This window comes from Vitis vinifera, chromosome 13, assembly GCF_030704535.1.
Source record: "Vitis vinifera cultivar Pinot Noir 40024 chromosome 13, ASM3070453v1".
Classification (NCBI taxonomy): domain Eukaryota; kingdom Viridiplantae; phylum Streptophyta; class Magnoliopsida; order Vitales; family Vitaceae; genus Vitis; species Vitis vinifera.
In genome coordinates, this window is record NC_081817.1 from 18,431,504 (window position 1) to 18,452,801 (window position 21,298).

A 21,298-nucleotide genomic window follows, 5' to 3' on the forward strand; every position below is an offset into this window, starting at 1 on the left:
AAAAAAATTTTAAATAATAATCTCACTAGCTAAAATAAAAATTCACTATCAAAATAAAATATTATCTATTATTTTTCTATTTTTGACTTATAATCAAGAATGTTCATATAATTTCTTTTACAATAACATACTAAAGTAGAAAGATATTAAAATGGAAAAAGAAAATGATTAACAATAAAATTCATGAAAAGAAATGAAAATTAAGAAGATTTTAATCCACTTGAAATTTATTTCAATGAAATAGTATTGCTTTTAAATTGTTTAAGGTTGTGAAATCAAGGTTTGGTTAATCTCGGTTTTGATGATAACAAAACAAGGTTTAGAACTAATGACTATATTTCAAGTGTGATTAGGCAAGACGATTTCTAAAGTGGCAATCACAAAGACAATTCAAGCTAAAGAGAAATCATGAAGAAGAAGACCACCTCAAAGAGAAGAATTTTTTCAAGACCAAAGCTTCATAAGATCTCTTTGTAAGGTTGTTGGTGCACTAGGATTTTCATGCATTATTTTCTTTACTTATGCACCTAAATCATCCAAGAGTTATTTTGTTTTAAATATTTTTAAAATTGGATGATTTCATGTTTTCAACTAAAACCTTGTGTCAAATGTTGTTTCAAACTTGTTTAAAAGGTTTTAAAGTTGAAAAAATTGGTTTTTGAGCCAAAAACGGCTCAATCGACTAAATCGGGTTAACCGGATGAACAGTAACCGATCGACCCCTAGCTCAACCGGTTGAGGTATGAACAATACCGGTTGACCCATGAACAGTCTCGGTTGACCGGTACAAAAATTTTCTCTCTCTTCCAGAATGCTTGTTCAACCGGTCAAGGTTGAACCTCAACCGGTTGAGGTCCAGTTGAGGCCCAACGGTCACCTGCCAACATTAAATGCTAACGACTAGTCAACCAGTCGACCCCTAGCTCGACCGGTCGAACCTCCAACGGCTAGTTTAGTTTTTTTCTTCTATAAAAATGCTCTAATCTTCATTGTTTCATAAGCTTAACCTTCTCAAATTATTCTTGATTATATTTGAGTCTTGGAAGAGTATTTTTTAGTGCACTATTATTCCAAAACTTGCATATCTTTAGTGCACCATTCAATCCTAGTTTTTCTTGTATCATTTGAGCTTAAAAGTTTTGTACTAGGATTTTGTGAGATATTTATTTGTAAACCTTTGAGAGGAAGTTTCTCAAGCGTGTGATATCACTTGAAGGGTTGTTCAAGAGTGGGATATCACTTGAGAAGTGTAAAGGGTGCTTGGAGCCAAAAGTCCAAGAGGGTGAATTGGAACCATAATCCAATTGTATAGCTTGAAGGCTTGGTTTGGAAGCCTTGAATTAGTGGAACCTCAAGCTCGGGATTGAAGCTAGAGGAGAGTGGATGTAAGTCGGGTTGCGTTGAACCACTATAAATCTTGTGTTTGCATTCTCTCTTCTCTACTCTTTTAAATTATATGCAATTGTCATTCTATTGTTTATTATATACTTGCATATAATTGTTTCTTACTTTCACTTAGTTTAAATTTGCAAAAAGATACCATCACCCTATTCACACCCCCCCCCCCCCCCCCCTTTAGGGTGATTACCATAGGTTGGATTAGCCTAAATTTCCTAACAAAGGTCATACCAATGTATTTTCTTTCTTTTTTAATACTTAATTTTGTTATCAAACAATGAAAATTTTACTAATCAAGGAAAATGAGAAAAGAAAATATTTTTCTTGAAAGTTGATGAATTTGTTAAGAAAGGAAAACAAAAGGTCTTTTATGGGATACTTTATTAAATTAAATTAATAACTTAATTTAAATTATTAAATAAATTAAGTATGTTTAATAAAATAACATAATGGTATGATTTAAAATATAAAAAAAACTTTAAATAATAAATAAAAATAATTAACTTATTCTTAAATTCATATTTTTATTTTACCTTTTTATCCCAATTTGCCATAATTACCTTCACAATCTCCTTTACTATTCCACGACCTTTATTTTTACACGACCTCATTTACCCTAATTATAATTTATGAGGATAAATATGTCAATTTGATCATTTAGAATTAATCATAAGTTATTTTTATCACACAATCTTAATACTTAAAATAAGAATTAAACAATAAGTTTTAAGTTAACAATTTAAGTTTAATTTAACTAAAAGCCAACTTAAATCATTAAGTAATTAGTATTAAGTTTTATCAAACACTTCCATATAATTAGTTAATTTTGATTAATCTAATAATATAGAAAGTGAAATATACACATTTTTTTATTGGTAAGGTTGGTCTTGAACTTCTTTCACCAAATCATTTTTATTAATCTTAACATCATCATTAGTTAATTATATTTAAAGAAAAGAAAACCAAAAAAAAAAGTCAATTTGGGTGACCAATTTTTATTGAAAATTAAAACCAAACAAAAGTTGATCAATACAAAAGAAAAAAAAATGAATGGTATGAAGTAGACATTTTGTCTTTATGAGATTATTGATGGAAGTGTAATAGACTATAAACAAGTCTATGAGAATCAATTCTAATGAGTCCTAAAACATATCTATAAGAAATAAAATAAAACCATGATATAAAGAAATGATATTTAAGTGTTTATAAATAGGAATCGGATACATATAAATAAAATTTAGATTAATTATAAATGAAACTATTTTTATTATGTGGTTGTTTTTAATGTACCACCAATTTTTATTTTTATTTATTTTTATTTATTTTTATTTTTTTATATTCCATAGAAAAATTAATTTCCAATACCATAGAATCACCCTAATTTCAAATTGAGATTTACTATCTTAAATTTTAAATTTTTAAAAAAATAATTTTTAAGAGCATGAACCAAATCTATATTTTTTGTTAAGAATTTCTATTCTTTATATAGAAGTTTTTATCAATTTTTATTTTTAAAAACAAAAAATAAGTACTTAGAGTGCGTTTGACAATAATTTTAAGAAGTGTTTCTAATATTTTAAATACTTGAAAAATAAATTTTTTTATATATTGAAACAATTGCAAAATGCACTTTTAGTATGTAATGATATTAATTTCTTCGAAGAGAGAGATTTACATTTTAGATAAAAATAAATAAATAAAACAATACAAGGATAAAAAATTATTTAAAAAAAAACTTTTAACTTCGTGTACTTTATTATTACACACTTTTTTCATTAGATGCTTTAAATAATTTTTTTGAAATAAAATTATAATTATATTGATGGAGGGCTAATTAACTTGGCTTTAGGTGAGAAAGATAGAGATAAGATTGAAGTGGGTCCACATCTAAAACAAAAATGAAATAAAAAGTAAAGATGAAGATAAGGTTGAGGTGGGTTCACAACTAAAAAAAGAATGAAATAAAAAGTATGAGATGAATTGACCAAAGCTTATGCCTTCTTCCAAATAGTAAAAGCAAAGCCCAATAGTATAAAGTGATGACACTAGTCCTATTCAAGGCTCCACTTGCATAATTGCTACATCTTTTGACTTGATTTTAGTTCAATTTCACTAAAATGAAATCATTTATTTGAGCCCAAAAATTCAAATCCAAATCCAACCCACTTATTTATATACATTATTGGCATGGAATGAGAAAAGTTATAAAGTGAGAAAATTTGATCATATGATAAATAGTAATTTTTCAAAGTTGGAGCCAATCCAATGCCCAATGGGTATAAAAGAAAAATGAAAGATGTGGAAATTATAGTGGAATCTTGAAACAAATTTTTGAGGTTTGAGGTGATGTGACAACCGTTTCCAAGTAATTGCCTAAGAATGTGAGATGTTATTGCATTGAAAATTGATATTAAATCTCATTGGGTAACTATAAGAATTGCTTTACATAAAGGCAAGTAATAAATATATCCTGCCTTTTCAAAAAGTTTATGACCCTAACTAAGTGAATAAAATGGTGAATAAAACTTTTAGAGTAGGATGAATGCATTTCACGCGAGTCACGTCCTAAATATATTTTTAGAATTTTCTAGCAGGATGTCGAGGAAAACTCTATGATGAGTGCTCTCTTTCTAGTTAAGGTAGGTCCAATTTGGTGCAATTTGCCAACATAATTCAAACCCAACATATGTTTTAGGGATTTGAATAGAGTAAAATCATATTTAAATTAAATTAATCATATGAATCTACATAACCTGTTTAATAAATAGATTATTTTTAGGTCTATTTGGATAACTCACATTTGACTCAAATTAACTTATTTAATAATGGTATTGATTAACCTAATAATAACTTTAACTTATTGAACTCATATTTGACTCATGTAAAATTTGTTTTTCAATAAGTATGTCATAATTGGGTCATAAACATGTCATATTAGAATATTAACCATATTATTTCATTCAACATTTAACTTGACTTGATTATGAAATAACATCTTATTATTAAATCAGTTAAACCGGTTATAATGTATCACCTAGATAATAATTATATTGTGTTTGAGTTTATGTTTTAAATTTTGATTATTATTCATGTCATGTTTAGGTTGAGTTATTTAGCGGAGGATCTAACCTTTGATATAACACAAACACAACCCACTAACATAAATTGTCATTCTCACTTCTACTAATAAGTGATTTGTTTATTACAATTAAGAAAATTGAGAAGATATAATTGTTTTAAAAATCTTAAATGCATGATTAAAATTAATTATAACTTTTAAAAGTTTTATAATTCATATTCCATCCAAACTAACAAAATATTAGAAATCTTCAATGGTTTTGTCTACAATAAATGTGTTGTGCTAAATTATCAACTTCTCTACTAACCAAAACATGTTTTTTCTCAATCAAATATCAACATGTTTAAGCAGCCGGTGAGGCATCTCTTGACAATGAGGTGAAAGGTAGAAACAAGAAACATACCTATATTCAAGAGAAGTGTTGCTTCTTCATTTGCATTAGACAACATTCATTTAGTCTAAACTTGAAGGTGGATTGCTAGAATCTGAGCTCTTGGAAAGACATAAGAGAAGTACATTTAGAAATCTGAAAGAAGCCTAGAGACTTGTTGCTACTTATGAATCACTGTAATCAGAAACAATTCCAGATAATCCTGCAATTTTGGACCTTTGATTTGCTCTGTTCCATTTTGCCAAGGACAGTTCTAAAATTTTTCCTTTATTGAGCTGTAATGATTTTTTTATTAGGATTTAATTGTATTCATTAGGTTTGCAAATCACAAAAATGGTGTCGTGCGTATGTATATTTTCCTCTTTGATCATGTAAAGTTGGGAAGCAATTATGGAATACTATGATAGCACAATATATTGATCCACAGTTTGTGGCATGACAGTTTAATGAAATTACAGAAGTGTAGCACTCATGGGTATGTCATGTGAACCTTTTTCAATGGAGATACTTGTTTAAATTTACATGGGTGAATTGTCACACCAATATCCTCTAATGAACCTTGGGTTCTTTTTTCTGTTTCTTCATCTCTTGGTCAAGACAAACAATTTATCTTCATAAGGACTTTGTGTTACCAATAAGCAGCATCTTGTGTTCTCCTTCTCTTCATCCCCTTGTCAAGACACAGCAATCTGATGCATCTTTGCATTGGGTTACTTCCTCTCCTCTCCCTTTCCTTCCTCCTTGAGGTAAAATCGCATCATTGCTTAGTTTTGACTATGTTTCTTTTGATCATTGTGAGAGAGCATCATTGTAAGATGCACAAGAAACGTGTTGTGGTGCATTATCCCTTCCTCTACCACCTAAAATCTATTTTACACGATCATAAGAACCAAGGTGTTTTAAACATCAGGTAAGGCATTTGTTGATAATGATGTGAGAGATAGAGACAAGCAACATACCAGTATTCAAGATGTGATGTTCTTTTGCATTTGACAACATTCATTTAGTTTGAACTCCACATTTGGGCAACTCAGAATCTCCACCTTCATTAGGATTGCAGGAAGTTGACTTCTTGGGAAGACATGGAAAGAGAGCATCTAGAAATTTGAAAGAATTATAGAGGTTTATTGCTACTTTTGAATAATTCCAATTAATAACAACTCCAAAAGATATATACAAATGTGTCCCTAGGAAAGAGATGTGTCGTATGCATATGCAACCATCTCTCTAATAGACTTAGGGTTATGCACCCTCATGGTAGTTTCTTATATATTGCACCATATGAATTGTAGATATCCAACTACCAATATCACTACACCTGAATGAACTCGGAGCTATGCTGAAAGTGAAGTTGACAACCCATCATCGAAAGAATCTTGTAGGAATACACCAAAATGAAAATCTTATTAACATAAATGAATTCATCCAGTTAAAGGATAAAGTTGCCTGAAAAATTGAATTGGGAGAGACAAAAATATTAATGCTTTCATAGGACTATGGAAATGACCAACAAGTGGAACAAACATTGAATAGTAAATGTAAAGCCATAAAGCTTGTAACTACTGTCAAAAGCTGCTCCCTAGTGAAGTTTTTTCACAATAAAGGTAAGGGCAAAATTCACCTAATAGCTCCACTTATAGAAAATTTCAATGGTGTGAAACTAGGATATGATGAACTCGCTTCCGCTATTGCAGTGAACCATTATGGATCAAAAATGAATCTCACCATCGGTTTTCACATGGGAGATGTGGGCTATCTTTGGCCCATATCTCAATATTGGATTTAGGAGTTCTGTCTCTCATATATGGTTCCACTTGCAAAATACAAATGGAGCTTAGCTGATGACAACATATTTAGAAAAATGCAAGAATTCCATAGACATTTTTTGTGCTATCATAAATCATTCCAATCAATAAGAAATCAAAGTGCTATAATTTTGAATTGTCTTAGGGAACAAACCCCAATTCAATCTTGTGGAAGTAAACTATCTTGAGTACCAACTCAATTCTGAGTTCTTTAGGAGACTTGAGACACCAATTCAATCAAAGATGCTAGTTGTTTCTGAGGTAGATTGTCTTCCTCCATTGATACTAGGGAAAATGCTTTTGAAAACCATTCATCTGCAAATTACAAAGGGGGATGAGATTATGTGATTTAGGAAGAGAATTAAGCTTTGAAATATTGCCAATATGCAACCAACAATTTCTAATTCTATCATTTCTATTTTAGCATGTGATTTGGGAAAAGGATTAAGCTTCAAAATATTTCCAATATGCAAGGAATTGAGAGAGGCCAAGTGGGCAACCACCATAGCTAGTTCACAAACAAATGACAGCATTGGAAGTGGAACACAACACATAAACTTCAAAAACAAAACATGTTTGCCACAATCATAAATACCAAGGTGTTTAAGCATGAGGTAAGGCATCTCTTGACAATGATGTGAGAGAGAGACAAACAACATACCAGTATTCAAGAGAAGTAGTATTCTTCTTTTGCATTTGATAACATTCATCTATTCTGCATCCCAAATTTTAGCAACTTAGGATCTCCACTTTCATTAGGATTGCAGGAAGCTGGCCTCTTGGAAACACATGAGAGGATATTTAGAAATCTAAAAGAATTCCAAAGACTTGCTATTGCTTGAATTGTGAATCATTCCAATCATAAATACCAAGGTGTTTCAAGATCAGGTAAGACATTTCTTAGCAATGATGTGAGAGATAGAGACAAGCAACATACCAGCATTTAAGAGAAGTAGTATTCTTCTTTTGCATTTGACAACATTCATCTACTCTACACCCCAAATTTTAGCAACTCAGGATCTCCACCTTCATTAGGATTGCAGGAAGTTGGCCTTTTGGAAACACGTGAGAGGACATTTAGAAATCTAAAAGAATTCCAGAGACTTGTTGTTGCTTGAATTGTGAATCATTCCAATCATAAATACCAAGGTGTTTCAGGATCAAGTAAGGCATCTATTAGCAATGATGTGAGAGATAGAGACAAGCGCCATACCAGTATTTAAGAGAAGTAGTATTCTTCTTTTGCATTCGACAACATTCATCTACTCTACACCCCAAATTTTAGCAATTCGGGATCTCCACCTTCATTAGGATTGCAGGAAGTTGGCCTCTTGGAGACACGTGAGAGGACATTTAGAGATTTGAAATAATTCCAAAGACTTGTTGTTGCTTGAATTGTGAATCATTCCAATCAGTAACAACCCCAAAGCCCTATATACAATTTTGAACCATCAACCTTCTTACATTGAATGAAAAACCTGTCCCTAGGAAAAAGGTGTCTTGGCCATACAACCATCAATTATTAGCTCTCGAGGAGGCTTAAAGTTGTGCACCTTCTTGGTAGCTTCTAATTCGTTACATCATATAACTTCCAGATATCTAATTGACACGTCACTACACCTGAATGAAGTAGAAAACATGGTGAATAGGAAGTTAGACAACCTTTCACAAAAAGAATCCTGCAATAATACACCAAGCAAAACTTCTTGTTAACATAAATGAATTCACTCAATTAAATTATTGTGTTAAAATTTAAATTGGGAGAAATAAAAATACAAATGCTTACATGGGACTATTGGATAACCAACAAGAAGAACATACTTTGAATAGAAAATGTGAAGCCATAAAGCTTGTAATTGTTGTTAGATGTTGCTTCCTAGTAAGGTTTTCAACAAAAAGGTTCAGTGTAGGGATTCTCTAGTAGTTGAATTGGTAGAAAATTTTAACAGTATGACAATTTATACTTGTAACAAGAAGATAAAATGTAAGAATTATGTGTTGGGAATAGATGAAACTTGCTAAATATATGGATAGGATAGGGTGAACCCTCTCTACTTCCATTTTTGGAATCCAAACTATTATGGATCAAAGTTGGATTTCTCCATATATTAAATACAATTGGAGCTTAGGTGAGGTCTTGGTGATGTAGGAAATTCATGGATTCTGGAATCTTTACATGAAAATATACATGAATGATACATTGGAAGAAAGGGCAGGCCTTGGTCATCTGAGAAGAAACAAATCTTAAATATACTATTAATCTTGAGTTGTTTGAGAGTGATGAGTCTGTGAAGGCCTCCCTCAGATAAGGGATGTCTTTGACATTTCTCCTTCTTCAATCTCAAGAAGGTACACCATCAACTAGAACATTAGGAATGTGAGTCATCATGGACAACTTGTTTAAGTTTTTTATTCTTTTTTCACTGAAGGGGATTAAAAGATATGTAGTTGTAAGGACAAGAGATGTAGCCAGTAGTGAGAGCATCAAACAAATCCTTCTCTAATGCAGACCTCAAATTTTAGCAACTCGTGATCTCCACAATTTAGAGCATTGAAGGAAGTTGCCATGTTGGAAAGATGTGACATGGCATTTAGAAATATGCAGGAATTCCAGAGTTCATTCCAATCATTAAGGAATCCAAAGCCCTATAATTTAAATAGGGCATCCCCTTGGCATGGATAACACACCTATCTTGGGAAAAAGACTGGGCATCAATTCAATGATCAACTCTCTATGAAACTTGAGATACAAGGTACTAATGTTAGTTGCTTCCATGGCAGTTCTTTTACTGGTATTAGGGCAAAGCCTTTTGAAAACCCTCAATCTACAAATTACCAAGGACATGAGATCATGTTGTAATGTCATCTCCAATCTCTAGCTACAAACAAATTATTTCTTTCAATTAACAATCTTTAATGCATTCACTTCTATCATACGATAAGCAATTTCGGAAAACAAGTAAGCTTTATAATATTAGGAATATGCAAGAAATTGATAAAGGCCATGAATCTACCTTCAAAAAATAAATTATTAAAAAAAAGATTTTTTCACCCATGAATATTGTAATCAGCTTCCAAAAAACATTAGGTATTGCAATAACCAAATGTTCCTTAGGTTACCAAGAGTGTTTTTTTTACCCATGCATAAAATAAAAAGAAAATAAGAAAGCATACCATACAACTCACAACTGTGTCAAGTATGAGTTCAATTCATGGTCATGCACAATTGCATTAAGTATTTGAAAGCCAAATAAGGTTATGTGCAATTCAAAGAATACCATACAACTCACAACAGAATCCTCACAGCTCACCATAGAATGAGAATTCAATTGTCTTTCCTCTAGTCATAAGAGTTTGTGCTCTTCGAGCCTTTGACTTGCACAACTCAAGATAGCAGGACATGCCAAAAAGTCTCCTTCACCTCAAACATTATTCAAATCCATAGTATAAATCTAGATAAGATAATTTTCTACAAATATAACATGTTGCAAACAAATAACAGTATGTTGGTTTAAAATTGAAAAGCATTTCAAACCAAACAAAATAGAAAAAATTTCAGTGTATATCACTCACCTAAAAGCTTGTATGTTGGATAAAATTCCTGCTAATGAATCCTCACAATTATTTGCAATCAAAATTTAGTAATGATTTATAAACAAAAAAAAAATCACAAATTTTTTTAGCAATGTTCCATGACAAACACATTGCATATTGATTGAGAAATTAATATGAAATCCACTAATTTGAAAGGCACTAAATACCATATGTTCTCTTGAGTTCTCCATGTATCAAAACAGATGCAAGTTGCTATTTGAGCCACCACAATCACGGAGCAAAATACTTCTTAGCATGGAAGGCATACCATATTTTAAACAATGTTCTTAACTTTCCAAGAGACATAAGAACGTGGTGTGTTGTAGAAACTGTAGAAGAAATAAATGGAAGTTAAACATATGCACTTGCTACTTAGTTTTTTAATCATGTGTGAAAGAAATAAAGAGGTGTTACTTGTATTTAGGCCAAACTTGTAGTCTCCAATGTGAAATCCAAATCTCATTTTGTCAACAGAATAAGAGCACTAAACATATAGCAAATTGAATCCTTCCTTTTGACAATTTGAAAACCTTAAAGGAATGACTTGAGATCATAAATAACTATACGATAAAGAAAATTTTCATCATTCTTTCTAAAAGGAAAATTTGTCATTTCCTTGATTACAGAAGATTGATATTTTAACATAAAGTGCACTTATTAAGGTAAACTTTATGCATTATATATTGAATTAGAAAATTGTATTCAAATCCAATTAGAAGGGTATCACAAAAGATGCTTAATTGAAATGAAGACATCCATGCCAATTTGTAACTGTTATCAAATAACACCCTTCCTTGTCATTTTACGTCCCATGCTTGCATGTCAAATCTCTAACTAAGACCGCTCAAAGAGCACTTCAAATAAAATTACGAAGATTTCATTACAGGTAGAACTTAAGATGCTTACATTGACCATGGGAGAGATCGATAAGAAACAAAATACTCACCCATAAGTTTGTAACTATTGTACTCAAAACTTGCTTCCTAGTCAAACTTTCAACACAACTTCTTGGAAACTTCCACAAATTGTTGAGCCACTAGTAAAACACAACATCAATATGAGAAATTTACAAGGTACTATGCAAATAAAAGAGTAAGAAATGTGTATTGAGAATAAGAGTTACCTTAATGAATGTAAGGATAGGATAGGGTTGAATTGGCTTTGCACCCATTTTTGCAATTTGAATTTATTATGGTTCAAAAATGAGTTTATGATGTATCCTCATTTTAGGGGAAGCGGGCAATCTAGGGCCAATCTCTATCATTCTCCTTGAAACATCTTTGATTTCGAAGTTTGATAAAACTTAGAAGACAACCTTTCACTTGGTAAGAAGGACTAGAACAAGGCATCCCTCAATCTCTACAAGTTAAAGAAATGAAGTTTTGAAGACCAAGGGAGGGGGCTAGGATTTCAAATTTGACAATATTTTCATTGAAAGATCAATGAGTTGTAGCAAGAAATCCTGTCAAAAGGAAATTGCATTTAACAATGTACAATATAAAATGAATGAACTGAGTTTTTAGAGAGGTGAATCTTTGGAGGCTCCACAAAGATAAGGGGTTTTAATACCCTTGCAAGTGTATTCGTGAAATTATTTCCTCAAAGGAAACCTGAACCTGGACAATGTGCAACACAAAGCTGTTAAAGAGATGTAAGACTCTAAATCTGATGAGGTAGGACTTGAGATCCACATTTTCTTAAGTGAGGAATTCTGAGGTTGTAAACACACCAGTAGTTTCCAGATTTAAATACTTCTCTTCAAATATTTGTATAACGTACATCTTCTTTGACATTGCTGCTCCAACAGGATGTCCAATAGGATGTGCAACCTATTTGGGCATACTACATGTACAACAAAAAATTTCATTAAAACAAAAAACTTTTACTAAAACAAAAATATGAAGTTAATGTATAAGAAGATAAGATTTATATATAGTGAATGAGCATGATTGATTTTAGCACAAAGGGAATGACGCTAAAATTTATAAGAATATCATCACCATAAGTACCTAATTTGCATCATTAAAAATTCCACAAGGATTTGATGATTAGGCAATAAAATAATTCTAGTAAATGAGTTAAAATCAGCTGCGCTAAGAAAGATTAAATCCAAATAAGCATCAATCATTAAAGAATTAACCAACTACAAAAGACTTCAAATGACTTTGACTTTTTCTCCGTAATTTCTTTTCCTAATTGGCCTCATTTGCTTATACCAAAATATTATTAATTTGCTTTAAAGGAAGTGGGTGACTCATATCTCTGAAAGGATGTGAGAGGTGGAAATCCCTCGATCTCTAGTGATTCAAGAGGATAATTCATATGGCTATTGTTGTCATCATACATCATTCAACTAGCTATAGACCACAAAATTGAACAATCATGAATACGTTGATGCTTAAATATGGTATGTACTTTAACTAGTGGAAAATCTTATGAGACTTGGACATCTCGAGATTTCCAGGAATTAAGATAGATACAAGTTGTTGCTTCCTGTTATAATTTATCTGGATTGCAATCATCAAGCACTAACTCCATTCACTGCATGTTTTGAGCCTTCAGCATAAAACCCAAATTCCATTCTATCAACTAAAAATAAAATAAAAAAATCACTAATAACTCCTTTGGAAACCATTTTATGTTGCTCAGATTATAAAATGTAGGATTTAACTGACTTCCATCATTGAAAATGAATTGATATAACTTTACAATACTAGTATATTCAGCTTTTGACATGGTTGAAACTGATCCTGGAATCAAAAATCACATACACAAGTAGATATTTAACAGAAGAGGATCCAAAATCTCTTCAATTGATTAATGTATAAATGAATTAATAAAAAATTTTCAAGATAATTATGGGAAAATGAACCTTGTACCTCTGAGTTTCTTATTCTTCTTGAATAGAGCAATGAGCATCAAGTGTTGAGCACCCAGGAATCTCCCTTCCTCCACAGGCAAAGTCTGAACAATCTATCCTTTCTTCATATTCCACTTCCTTGCAAAAGTCAAAACATGAAGAAAATATCATCAAAATTGAGACAAAAATAAGTGCATCAACTATCTTAAGAAGAGATTTATGCCTACTGCTTACCTTTTGAAGAAGTCCACTTGGTTAGAGCACATTTTACATGGACGCCCAATCACTGCAAGCTGCTGAACCAAAGGAGAGTTCAAGCATCTAAAAAATTTGACGAACTCAAGTATCATAGAATACTTCATATGAATTCTAAATGATCTCATATCTAAAAAACATTGGCATAAAATTACTGTTGTTTACCTTACATGTTTCTTCCATGGTCATAATCAAAACTTTGTTTATCATAAGAAATCTTCTATGCTCATCTTGATTACTTACAATGAACACTGAAATGAAAAGAAAAAAAACACAAAAAATGATGATTAGTTTGGTTTGATAAATTTAGCAAACATAATTTCCTTTTTCTTGCATGAGAAAGGAAAGAGTAATATATATATATATATATATATATATGAATTTAATAATTTTTTAAAATTAGCAATTATAAAACTATTTTGGTTCTCAAAAAATTTATGGGAAAGTAGGGAAAAAAAAATTATAAACTTCTTTTCGTGTTTGATTATTTATCGGAAAATTAAGGGAAAAACAAAAATCTATGAGAAATTTATTTAACACTTCTGAGGAACCAAAAATGTTTTAGATGTTGTCAAATCGATAATTTAAACGTGTTTAATTCCAATTAAATGAGTTTAATCAAACACATGAAATTGTGAATAAAATTATTTAAAAGCATTGAAATTCAAGTCATTAAATAGAGAACACTTATAAGTGGTTCATTTCATTTTTGCAAACTGCCAAATCAAAATAGAGCATGAAAATGTGTTCAATATTTGTTTCAGGCTTGAAGCTTCAAGAAAAAGAAAATCTTAAATCAAATAAACAGGACTAGCGAATGAATGGGAACTTGAAAGAAAAGTTTAAGCGCAAAAGAATTACCTGACTGTGTATTGGCGAAGTGGCACTTTGATTAGGAATGAGATCTATATAACGCCATTCTTCCCCTTTCTCCAGTAAATGACCTGATTAGAACTACAATAAGTGAAGTGATAATGTCATCTAATTAGTAAACCAAACCAAGTCAATAAACTACAACTTCCTCTAGTATAGCCTCGATGTAAAAGAAATTTAAAATCTCATTTATTGCACTTGGCAAGGTAGAAGTAGTAATGCTCATTTTTTATTGTGACAGATTATAGAGAAAATTAGACACTGCGAAAATACCAAGCCAAGAGCTGCTTTCTTGTTAAAAATTAAGTCCAATTAGAAAATTACATAGCGCGTAAGAGAAATTCAAAGTGGTGTTGAGAAGAGAAAGAGGAAGAATGATGTGTTGGGAATGAGATGTAATACCTTCTTTATTACTCAGATGGATTAGTCATGTATGTCCACACAGGGGATGTGGGCAATCTTAAGCCAATCATCTCCTTCCTCCTTCGAGTACATTTGTGTTAGATGTGGGCAACGCCGCGCATGCAGTCGTGAAAGGGTGTCAGGCAATAGTCCTTCCCTTGGCAAAATCGATCGGAGCTTAGGGCAATCGTAGATTTCTAGCTCTTCAAGAGAGGTGAGGGTTTGGAGAGACAGGGAGGCTAGGGATTCCAGATTCTGGAATCGTGAAAGGATAAGGGAGGTGAGAGTTGTAGGAAAAAGAATCGAGTGGGGGTCATCCGAAAAGGAAGTTGCATCTGGAAACATGCCACTAATCCAGAGGCGTTTAAGAGAGGTGAGTCTGGAAAGACCCCATTGGGATAGGGGGGTCTTGATATTCTCGCAATCTTGAATGATAAGCGATGTAAGACAAGTGAGGTTTTTTATCTGAGGAAGCAACAATTCCAGATTTTCAGAATCTTCAATAACTAGATATGTGAGGGTGTTGAGGCAATCTGGTAGGGTTTTGAGATTAGGATACCTCCCGAGGATTAAAGATTGAAGTGAATTATTAGTAGAGTGAAACATCCCCTCTGAAATTGACTCGAGGTGTTTACAACCCCGAATGTGAAGTCGCTTAAGAGTAGAGGGAAACTTACCTCTTGGGAAGGATGTGAGAGATGGACATGTACAGATTTCCAAGGCTTGGAGAGCAGCAGCATTGGTGGAATGTTGGTGCATTATTCCCTCTGGTAGAGACTTTAGCCTTCTACAATCAAATATAATGAGCATCTTGAGAGTGGCGGGTAACCCACCTTTCGGTAATCCAATAAGAGACGGACACCTCACTATAGTTAACTCTTCAAGGGCACACATGCCCATCATTCCTTCTGGAAGAGACTTGAGATCGTCACAAAACTTTATGCGTAGACTCTTAAGGGTGGTGGGTAATTGCCCTTTTGGAAAGCAAATGAGAGATGGACAGTTCCATATACTTAAGCATTCAAGAAGACACAAGTTGTTGCTGTCAGTACTGTCGTTCCTCATCTTCAACATCATGCCATCAGGTAGACTCTTTAGACCTTTACAATTTCCAACAGTAAGACTTCTCAGCTTTGGTGGGAAACCTACATCTGGAAATGACGCTAGCTTTGGACAATCCCTGATTGCCAATTTTTCAAGGCATGTTAGACTCTGCCATCCATTTGGAAGCCTCTCTAGTTTATCACATTTAATTATTTCCAAAGACTGAAGATTGCATCCCAAGGATACAAGTTGGTCACAATCTCTAATCTCAAGAGAATGAGAGTTTTCCGATCCAAAACCATCCTCCCACAAATATACGAGTTCTTCGCATTCCGATACTTTCAAAACCCGAAGCCCTTGCAAAACTTGCACAAATCCTTCATGCAATTTGATAAGCCCTGAAATCTCAGAAATTGTTAACTTGCTCAAGACCGCCTCATTACATTGTCTTACTTGTAATTTCTTCAGCAGTGGAAGTCTTGAAAGTGGAGACTCCAATTTTGGACAGAAGTGTACAGAGAGCTTTGTAAGAGAAGGTAGGTAAGTGGGTAGTTTCATAATCAATTTGGGGCAATACTCAATTATAAGCTCATGGAGACAAGGGAATAATGACTCTGTTGAGGAAGACCAGTCCTCCCAGTGCTCCCATTCTGACATGCTTTTAAAATGTAGAGACTCTAGTGATGGGAAAAACTTACCTCCAGAAACACGAGTCTCTCCATAAAACTCTGCACCCACTTTTTTTACTCCATCCATTCTTTGGATCCTCAACTGTTTGAGCGATGGCAACTGCCCCAAGCACGGTAAAGACGTGCACTTTCTGCAATCTATGAGACTTAGATCCACCATCTTGGAGAACAAGGCATCTCTTATCCAACGTGGGAATTCTGGACCACCATAAAACTGAATGCAGAGTTTATTTAGATTCAAACAAGGTTGTAGAGAGTCAAGGACATCCATTTGATTCCGCTCATTCCCTGAACCATCCAGCTCAGAACTCCACTGCATTATCAAGCTTTCAAGGTTACGCTTCAATTTTAAATCGACATCCCTTGCATCTTGAATATTCACCACATTTTCCAATTTCGAAATGCAAAGTTCTCCTCGCAGATGTGACATGTCTTTCAACCCTTTGATTGTCAAACCGTTGTTTTTGTCCACAATGAAATTAGACAATATCCGCAAATCTTTTAGTTTGCCAATTTGTATAGGCATTTCTTGTAATCTTATTGCACCAGCAACATCAAGATGTCGAAGATTGATTAGGTTACCGATGCTAATAGGCAACCTAATAAGCTCTTTACAGCATGATAATTTCAATGTCTGAAGGTAAAAAAGATTACCAATTGAATCGGGTAACCATTTTATACTGGTGTAGGACAAATTAAGGTATCTCAAATGTTTCAACTTACCAAATGAATCTGGTATCTCACTTATCGTGTAACGAGCCAATGAGAGCACCCTTAAGTGCCCTAACTTTGGTATCAATTCTTCAAGCACCTTATTACTTATATAGCAACGATTTGGACTAGTTGGTACATCAATCGACAAAGCTATGAACGTGCGCAAGCGCTCTTTCTTATGAAACCTTTCAAATTTTTTAAAGATATCACAAAAATGACGGATGAATGATGAATGACGAGTATTTTCAGAAATGGGGCATTGCAAATCATTCCACAACTCATCATCCAAATGCAAGCATGTGTCTCCAGCAATAGATTTAGCTAGAGCATGGACAAGGTCATGCATCACGAATCGTGATCTATTGCTGCTTGACGATTGAAAAAATGACCTTGACAATAGCTCATCAAAATACTTATCACCATGATCTTCCATTTTCCTATTATCTTTTGATTGTTCAATTAACCCCTCCGCTATCCACAAGAGGATTAACTCTTGCTTTGTAAACTCATAATCCTGGGGAAAATTTGCGCAATAAGTAAAACACCTCTTTAAATGTGAAGACAGATGATAGTAGCTCAATCTCAAGGCAGGGATGATGTCACATTCCTTGTCTGTTAAATTCCATACTTTGCTGTACAATACTCTTTCCCATTCACATTCACGTAGTTCAGAGCGCAAAAGGCCACCAAGGGCTCTTGCCGCTAAGGGAGAACCTCCACACTTCTCTACAATTCTCCTACCAATTGATTCCAAATTTGGGTGCTCATCGATATTCATATGTTCAAAAGCATGTGTTTGAAATATCTTCAAACAATCATCATATGGTAACTGTTTGAGCTCATGTAAGATCTTGCGTCCTCTCATCTTGTTTGCAACATTATTATTGCGAGTTGTGACTAGAATTTTGCTTCCCTGTGCTCCCACCCAGAAAGGGGAGCATAGCCTGTCCAACTCAAAGTAATCATCATTCCACAAATCATCCAAAACTATCAGAAATTTTTTTCCCTTCAATTCCTTCCTCAAATTTTCTTGGATTTGATGCAAGTCTTGTGAATCACTGCTTTGAGAATTAGTCACCGAGTTGAGAATTGTCTTTGTTATTCTCACTGCATCGAACTGATCTGAGACACAAACCCAGGCTTTTTTATCAAAATGCTTGGTTACGGTCTTATCGTCATCGTACACCAGTCTTGCCAGTGTGGTCTTGCCCATCCCACCCGTGGCCACGATGGAAACTACAGAAAAATTGGTTTTAGTGGGTTCATTCCTAAGCAGCATACCAATTATAATCTCTTTTTCTGTCCCCCTGCCATAGACCTGAGGTTCATATCCTAGAGATGCGGTGACTGGCCTTCCCCTAGCAGAGTTGGTTATCGCAGCCACCTTTTCTAGACGAAGCTCAGATTTTTGAGCCGAAATATCTCGTAAGCGGCGAGTGATTTCCAACACCTTGGACCTCATGTTAATATAACGCATAACCTCATTAGGATTGAAAATGCCAAGACAAGTGGAGATGAGCTTGCGTACCTTGCTCGGCCTGCCTTGATGATCAGCTTCTTTGGCCGTGAGTTCCCGTTGCAAAGCTTCGTAGGCGAACTCATCCAAGATGTCCTCCATATCATAAGCCAAATCCTTCAGATTGCCCAGCCACTCTTTCACAGAGTGATCCGTGATCTGCTTGTCCTCCGCGTCATTAAGCTCTTCACGAATATTCGACAATTCTATCTCCCATTTCTTGAGATCAGAGTACACCCATTGTTGGCGTGCAAAGTCGAGCAAATCAGTGGAGGCCAACTTGTCAAACAAGAGGCCGATGGCAGCAGAAAGAAGAGCGTCTCCCACAGCTTCCATGGTTGGTTTGTACTTTGTTTGCAGAGAGAGAGAGAGCAAATCAAGCAGTGGATAAAAAGGTGAAGCAGAAAGAAGGGGGTCTGCTGTGTGAAGGCTTTAAATATTAGAAACCCATTTTCATTTTAATTTATTTGAAGGTCCTTGTAGAGACAGCTGGATCATATTGGAGTTTGAGATGGCCCGACTGCCCACCTGCATGCCACTGTTGGTTTGTTTGTGTACTTTAATTTAAAAATGTCTCAATTTTATTATAAATTTTTTTTTTTAATGTAACTATATATATATATATATATATATCCCTCTTTTATTATTTTTTTATTTGCATGATATTTCTTTCATACCAATCAAAACTATGAAGAGATTTTTCTTAAAATTCATAAAATATCTTGTTTTTGTTGCATCAATATGTTTCATTTCATTGTAAGAAAGCCCAGTAAAATGTGATATTTTCTAATTTCTGATTTGTAACATTTTTTTTTCTTATTTATTCCAATCTTATATGCATATTACACTATTAGGCAAAGTTGTCAATGACAATGATTGTTATTTATAATGGCTTGAACTTAGAAGCATCCTAGCTTATGATACTCAATTATATTCACCTCTACAACTTAATTTCAAAATGTTGGAATGCATACCAAATTCCTAATTAATCAAGGTTTATTTTTTTGTAAAAAAATGTTGTATAGAATATTTCCTAAGTTGATACATTATTATAATATTAAATTTCCTTCTAGAATAAGGAATATTATTAGAAATATCTCTATAAATATTATAGGTAAAAGTGAACATGAGCTTTTAGTGACTCTACGAAGTTAATAAAGATACTCAGTAAAGTGAGAGGGCTCGTGGTTCAAGGTATGGATACAAGGAGTGACACAAAATAATTTATTAACTCAAAATCTATTTTTTATTTTTCTTTATTTTTTCTTTCTTTCTAATTTTCTTTTTGTTTTCTTTTTCTCTAACTCCCTCAAATCTTCTAGAAACCAAATATAGTCCTAATGTGTTGGACGATGAACTTGTTATTTTATAAACTTCAAATATTCAATTTTCATGGAGAAGGAATCTCATATCTATCTCAAGTTAATTATATGCATCCCATTTTTACCACTAGCAAACCTTAATCACCTTATTATATGGAAATTGGGTATAACTAGATGTAATAAAAAACAAAGTTTTGTGAATAATGAAAGAACTTGTACAAGTAAAAATAGAATTTTAATAAGATGCAAAAAAATTTTGGCTTCCATATCTAGTCAAATAAGCATAGAACCTTTTTCTTCAACTTTTAAGTTTTTGACTTCTCAAAAATCAATCTAAATTGGATTGATAAATTATAAAAGGTTACAATATAATATTACAATGTATAAATATTATTTTCACTTCTATATTTCCCATGAAATTATTTATTTATTTATTTAAATTGAAATGTCCTTTGTTATTTGTTTCTACCTTTAAAAAGTAACAAAAAAATTATTTTAAATCTTAGGTATGGCAATACTTAAGTATTTAATAATTTTAATTAGATAATTACATTTTCTTTTACATTTTACACATAAAATAATTAATTATATTTTATATTATATTATTTAATTAGTGATATTTAAATTTTAATTAGTTTTTAAGAATTTAATTAATAGTTAAATAATTAGATTTATTTATGTTTAAATCTAATTAACAATAAGTTCAATGCAACAAGAAAAAAAAATAGGTTATGGTTACTATTTTGAAGTGGATTTCAATTTTAAATTTTACAAGTAGACTTGCTTGACTAACCTTATAAATTAGTAGAATTTAACAAGTTGCAAATGGTTCCCTTACCTAATCTTTTAAATTAATCTTGATGTTGACAAGCACTTTACCAACCATAATTATAAAAAGACAAATAAGTCAAGTTGATTTTACTAAATTGCAAGTGGGTGCCCTTACCTAATCTTTTAAATTAATCTTGATGTTCACAAGCACTTTGCCAACCATAATTATAAAAAGACATATAAGTCAAATTGATTTTACTCAATTGAGATTAATAAATTGCAAGTGGGTGCCCTTTACCTAATCTTTTAATTTAATTTTCATATTGATAAGAACCAAATCAGCCATAATTATAAAAACAAGAAGACGACAAGCTATGATTACTTTTATTAACTAAAATTTAATAAATCACAATTTCTCTTACCTAACCTTTAGATTAATCTTGATAACTTTGCCAACAGTAATTATAAAAAGAGAAAGACGACAAGCTAATTTAATTGGCTAATTTTATTAACTTAGGTTTAATAAATTTAAAGTAGGTTGATCTCTTACCTATCCTTTTTAAATTAATCTTGAGATCAATAAGA

The 21,298-nt window shown here is 32.7% G+C and overlaps 1 protein-coding gene across 1 annotated transcript; it reads right to left on the minus strand.

Annotated features, from left to right (window-relative positions):
* Positions 1–5,269: 5,269 nt before the first annotated feature.
* Positions 5,270–19,035, minus strand: LOC100243374 (putative disease resistance protein At3g14460). Its single transcript, XM_019223946.2, has 12 exons — positions 14,658–19,035; positions 14,244–14,336; positions 13,548–13,633; positions 13,362–13,420; positions 13,147–13,265; positions 11,391–12,109; positions 9,985–11,303; positions 7,887–8,293; positions 7,335–7,725; positions 6,187–6,988; positions 5,828–5,965; positions 5,270–5,735 (listed from the first exon to the last, which is right to left on the minus strand). The coding sequence occupies exon 1, from the start codon at positions 18,954–18,956 to the stop codon at positions 14,679–14,681; it is 4,278 nt and encodes a 1,425-aa protein (XP_019079491.2). The 5' UTR covers positions 18,957–19,035; the 3' UTR covers positions 5,270–5,735; positions 5,828–5,965; positions 6,187–6,988; positions 7,335–7,725; positions 7,887–8,293; positions 9,985–11,303; positions 11,391–12,109; positions 13,147–13,265; positions 13,362–13,420; positions 13,548–13,633; positions 14,244–14,336; positions 14,658–14,678.
* Positions 19,036–21,298: the final 2,263 nt, after the last annotated feature.

What these genes read in the sequence shown, in the direction of transcription:
- LOC100243374 (XM_019223946.2), bottom strand. Translation starts at nt 18,956, where the DNA reads ATGGAAGCTGTGGGAGACGCTCTTCTTTCTGCTGCCATCGGCCTCTTG.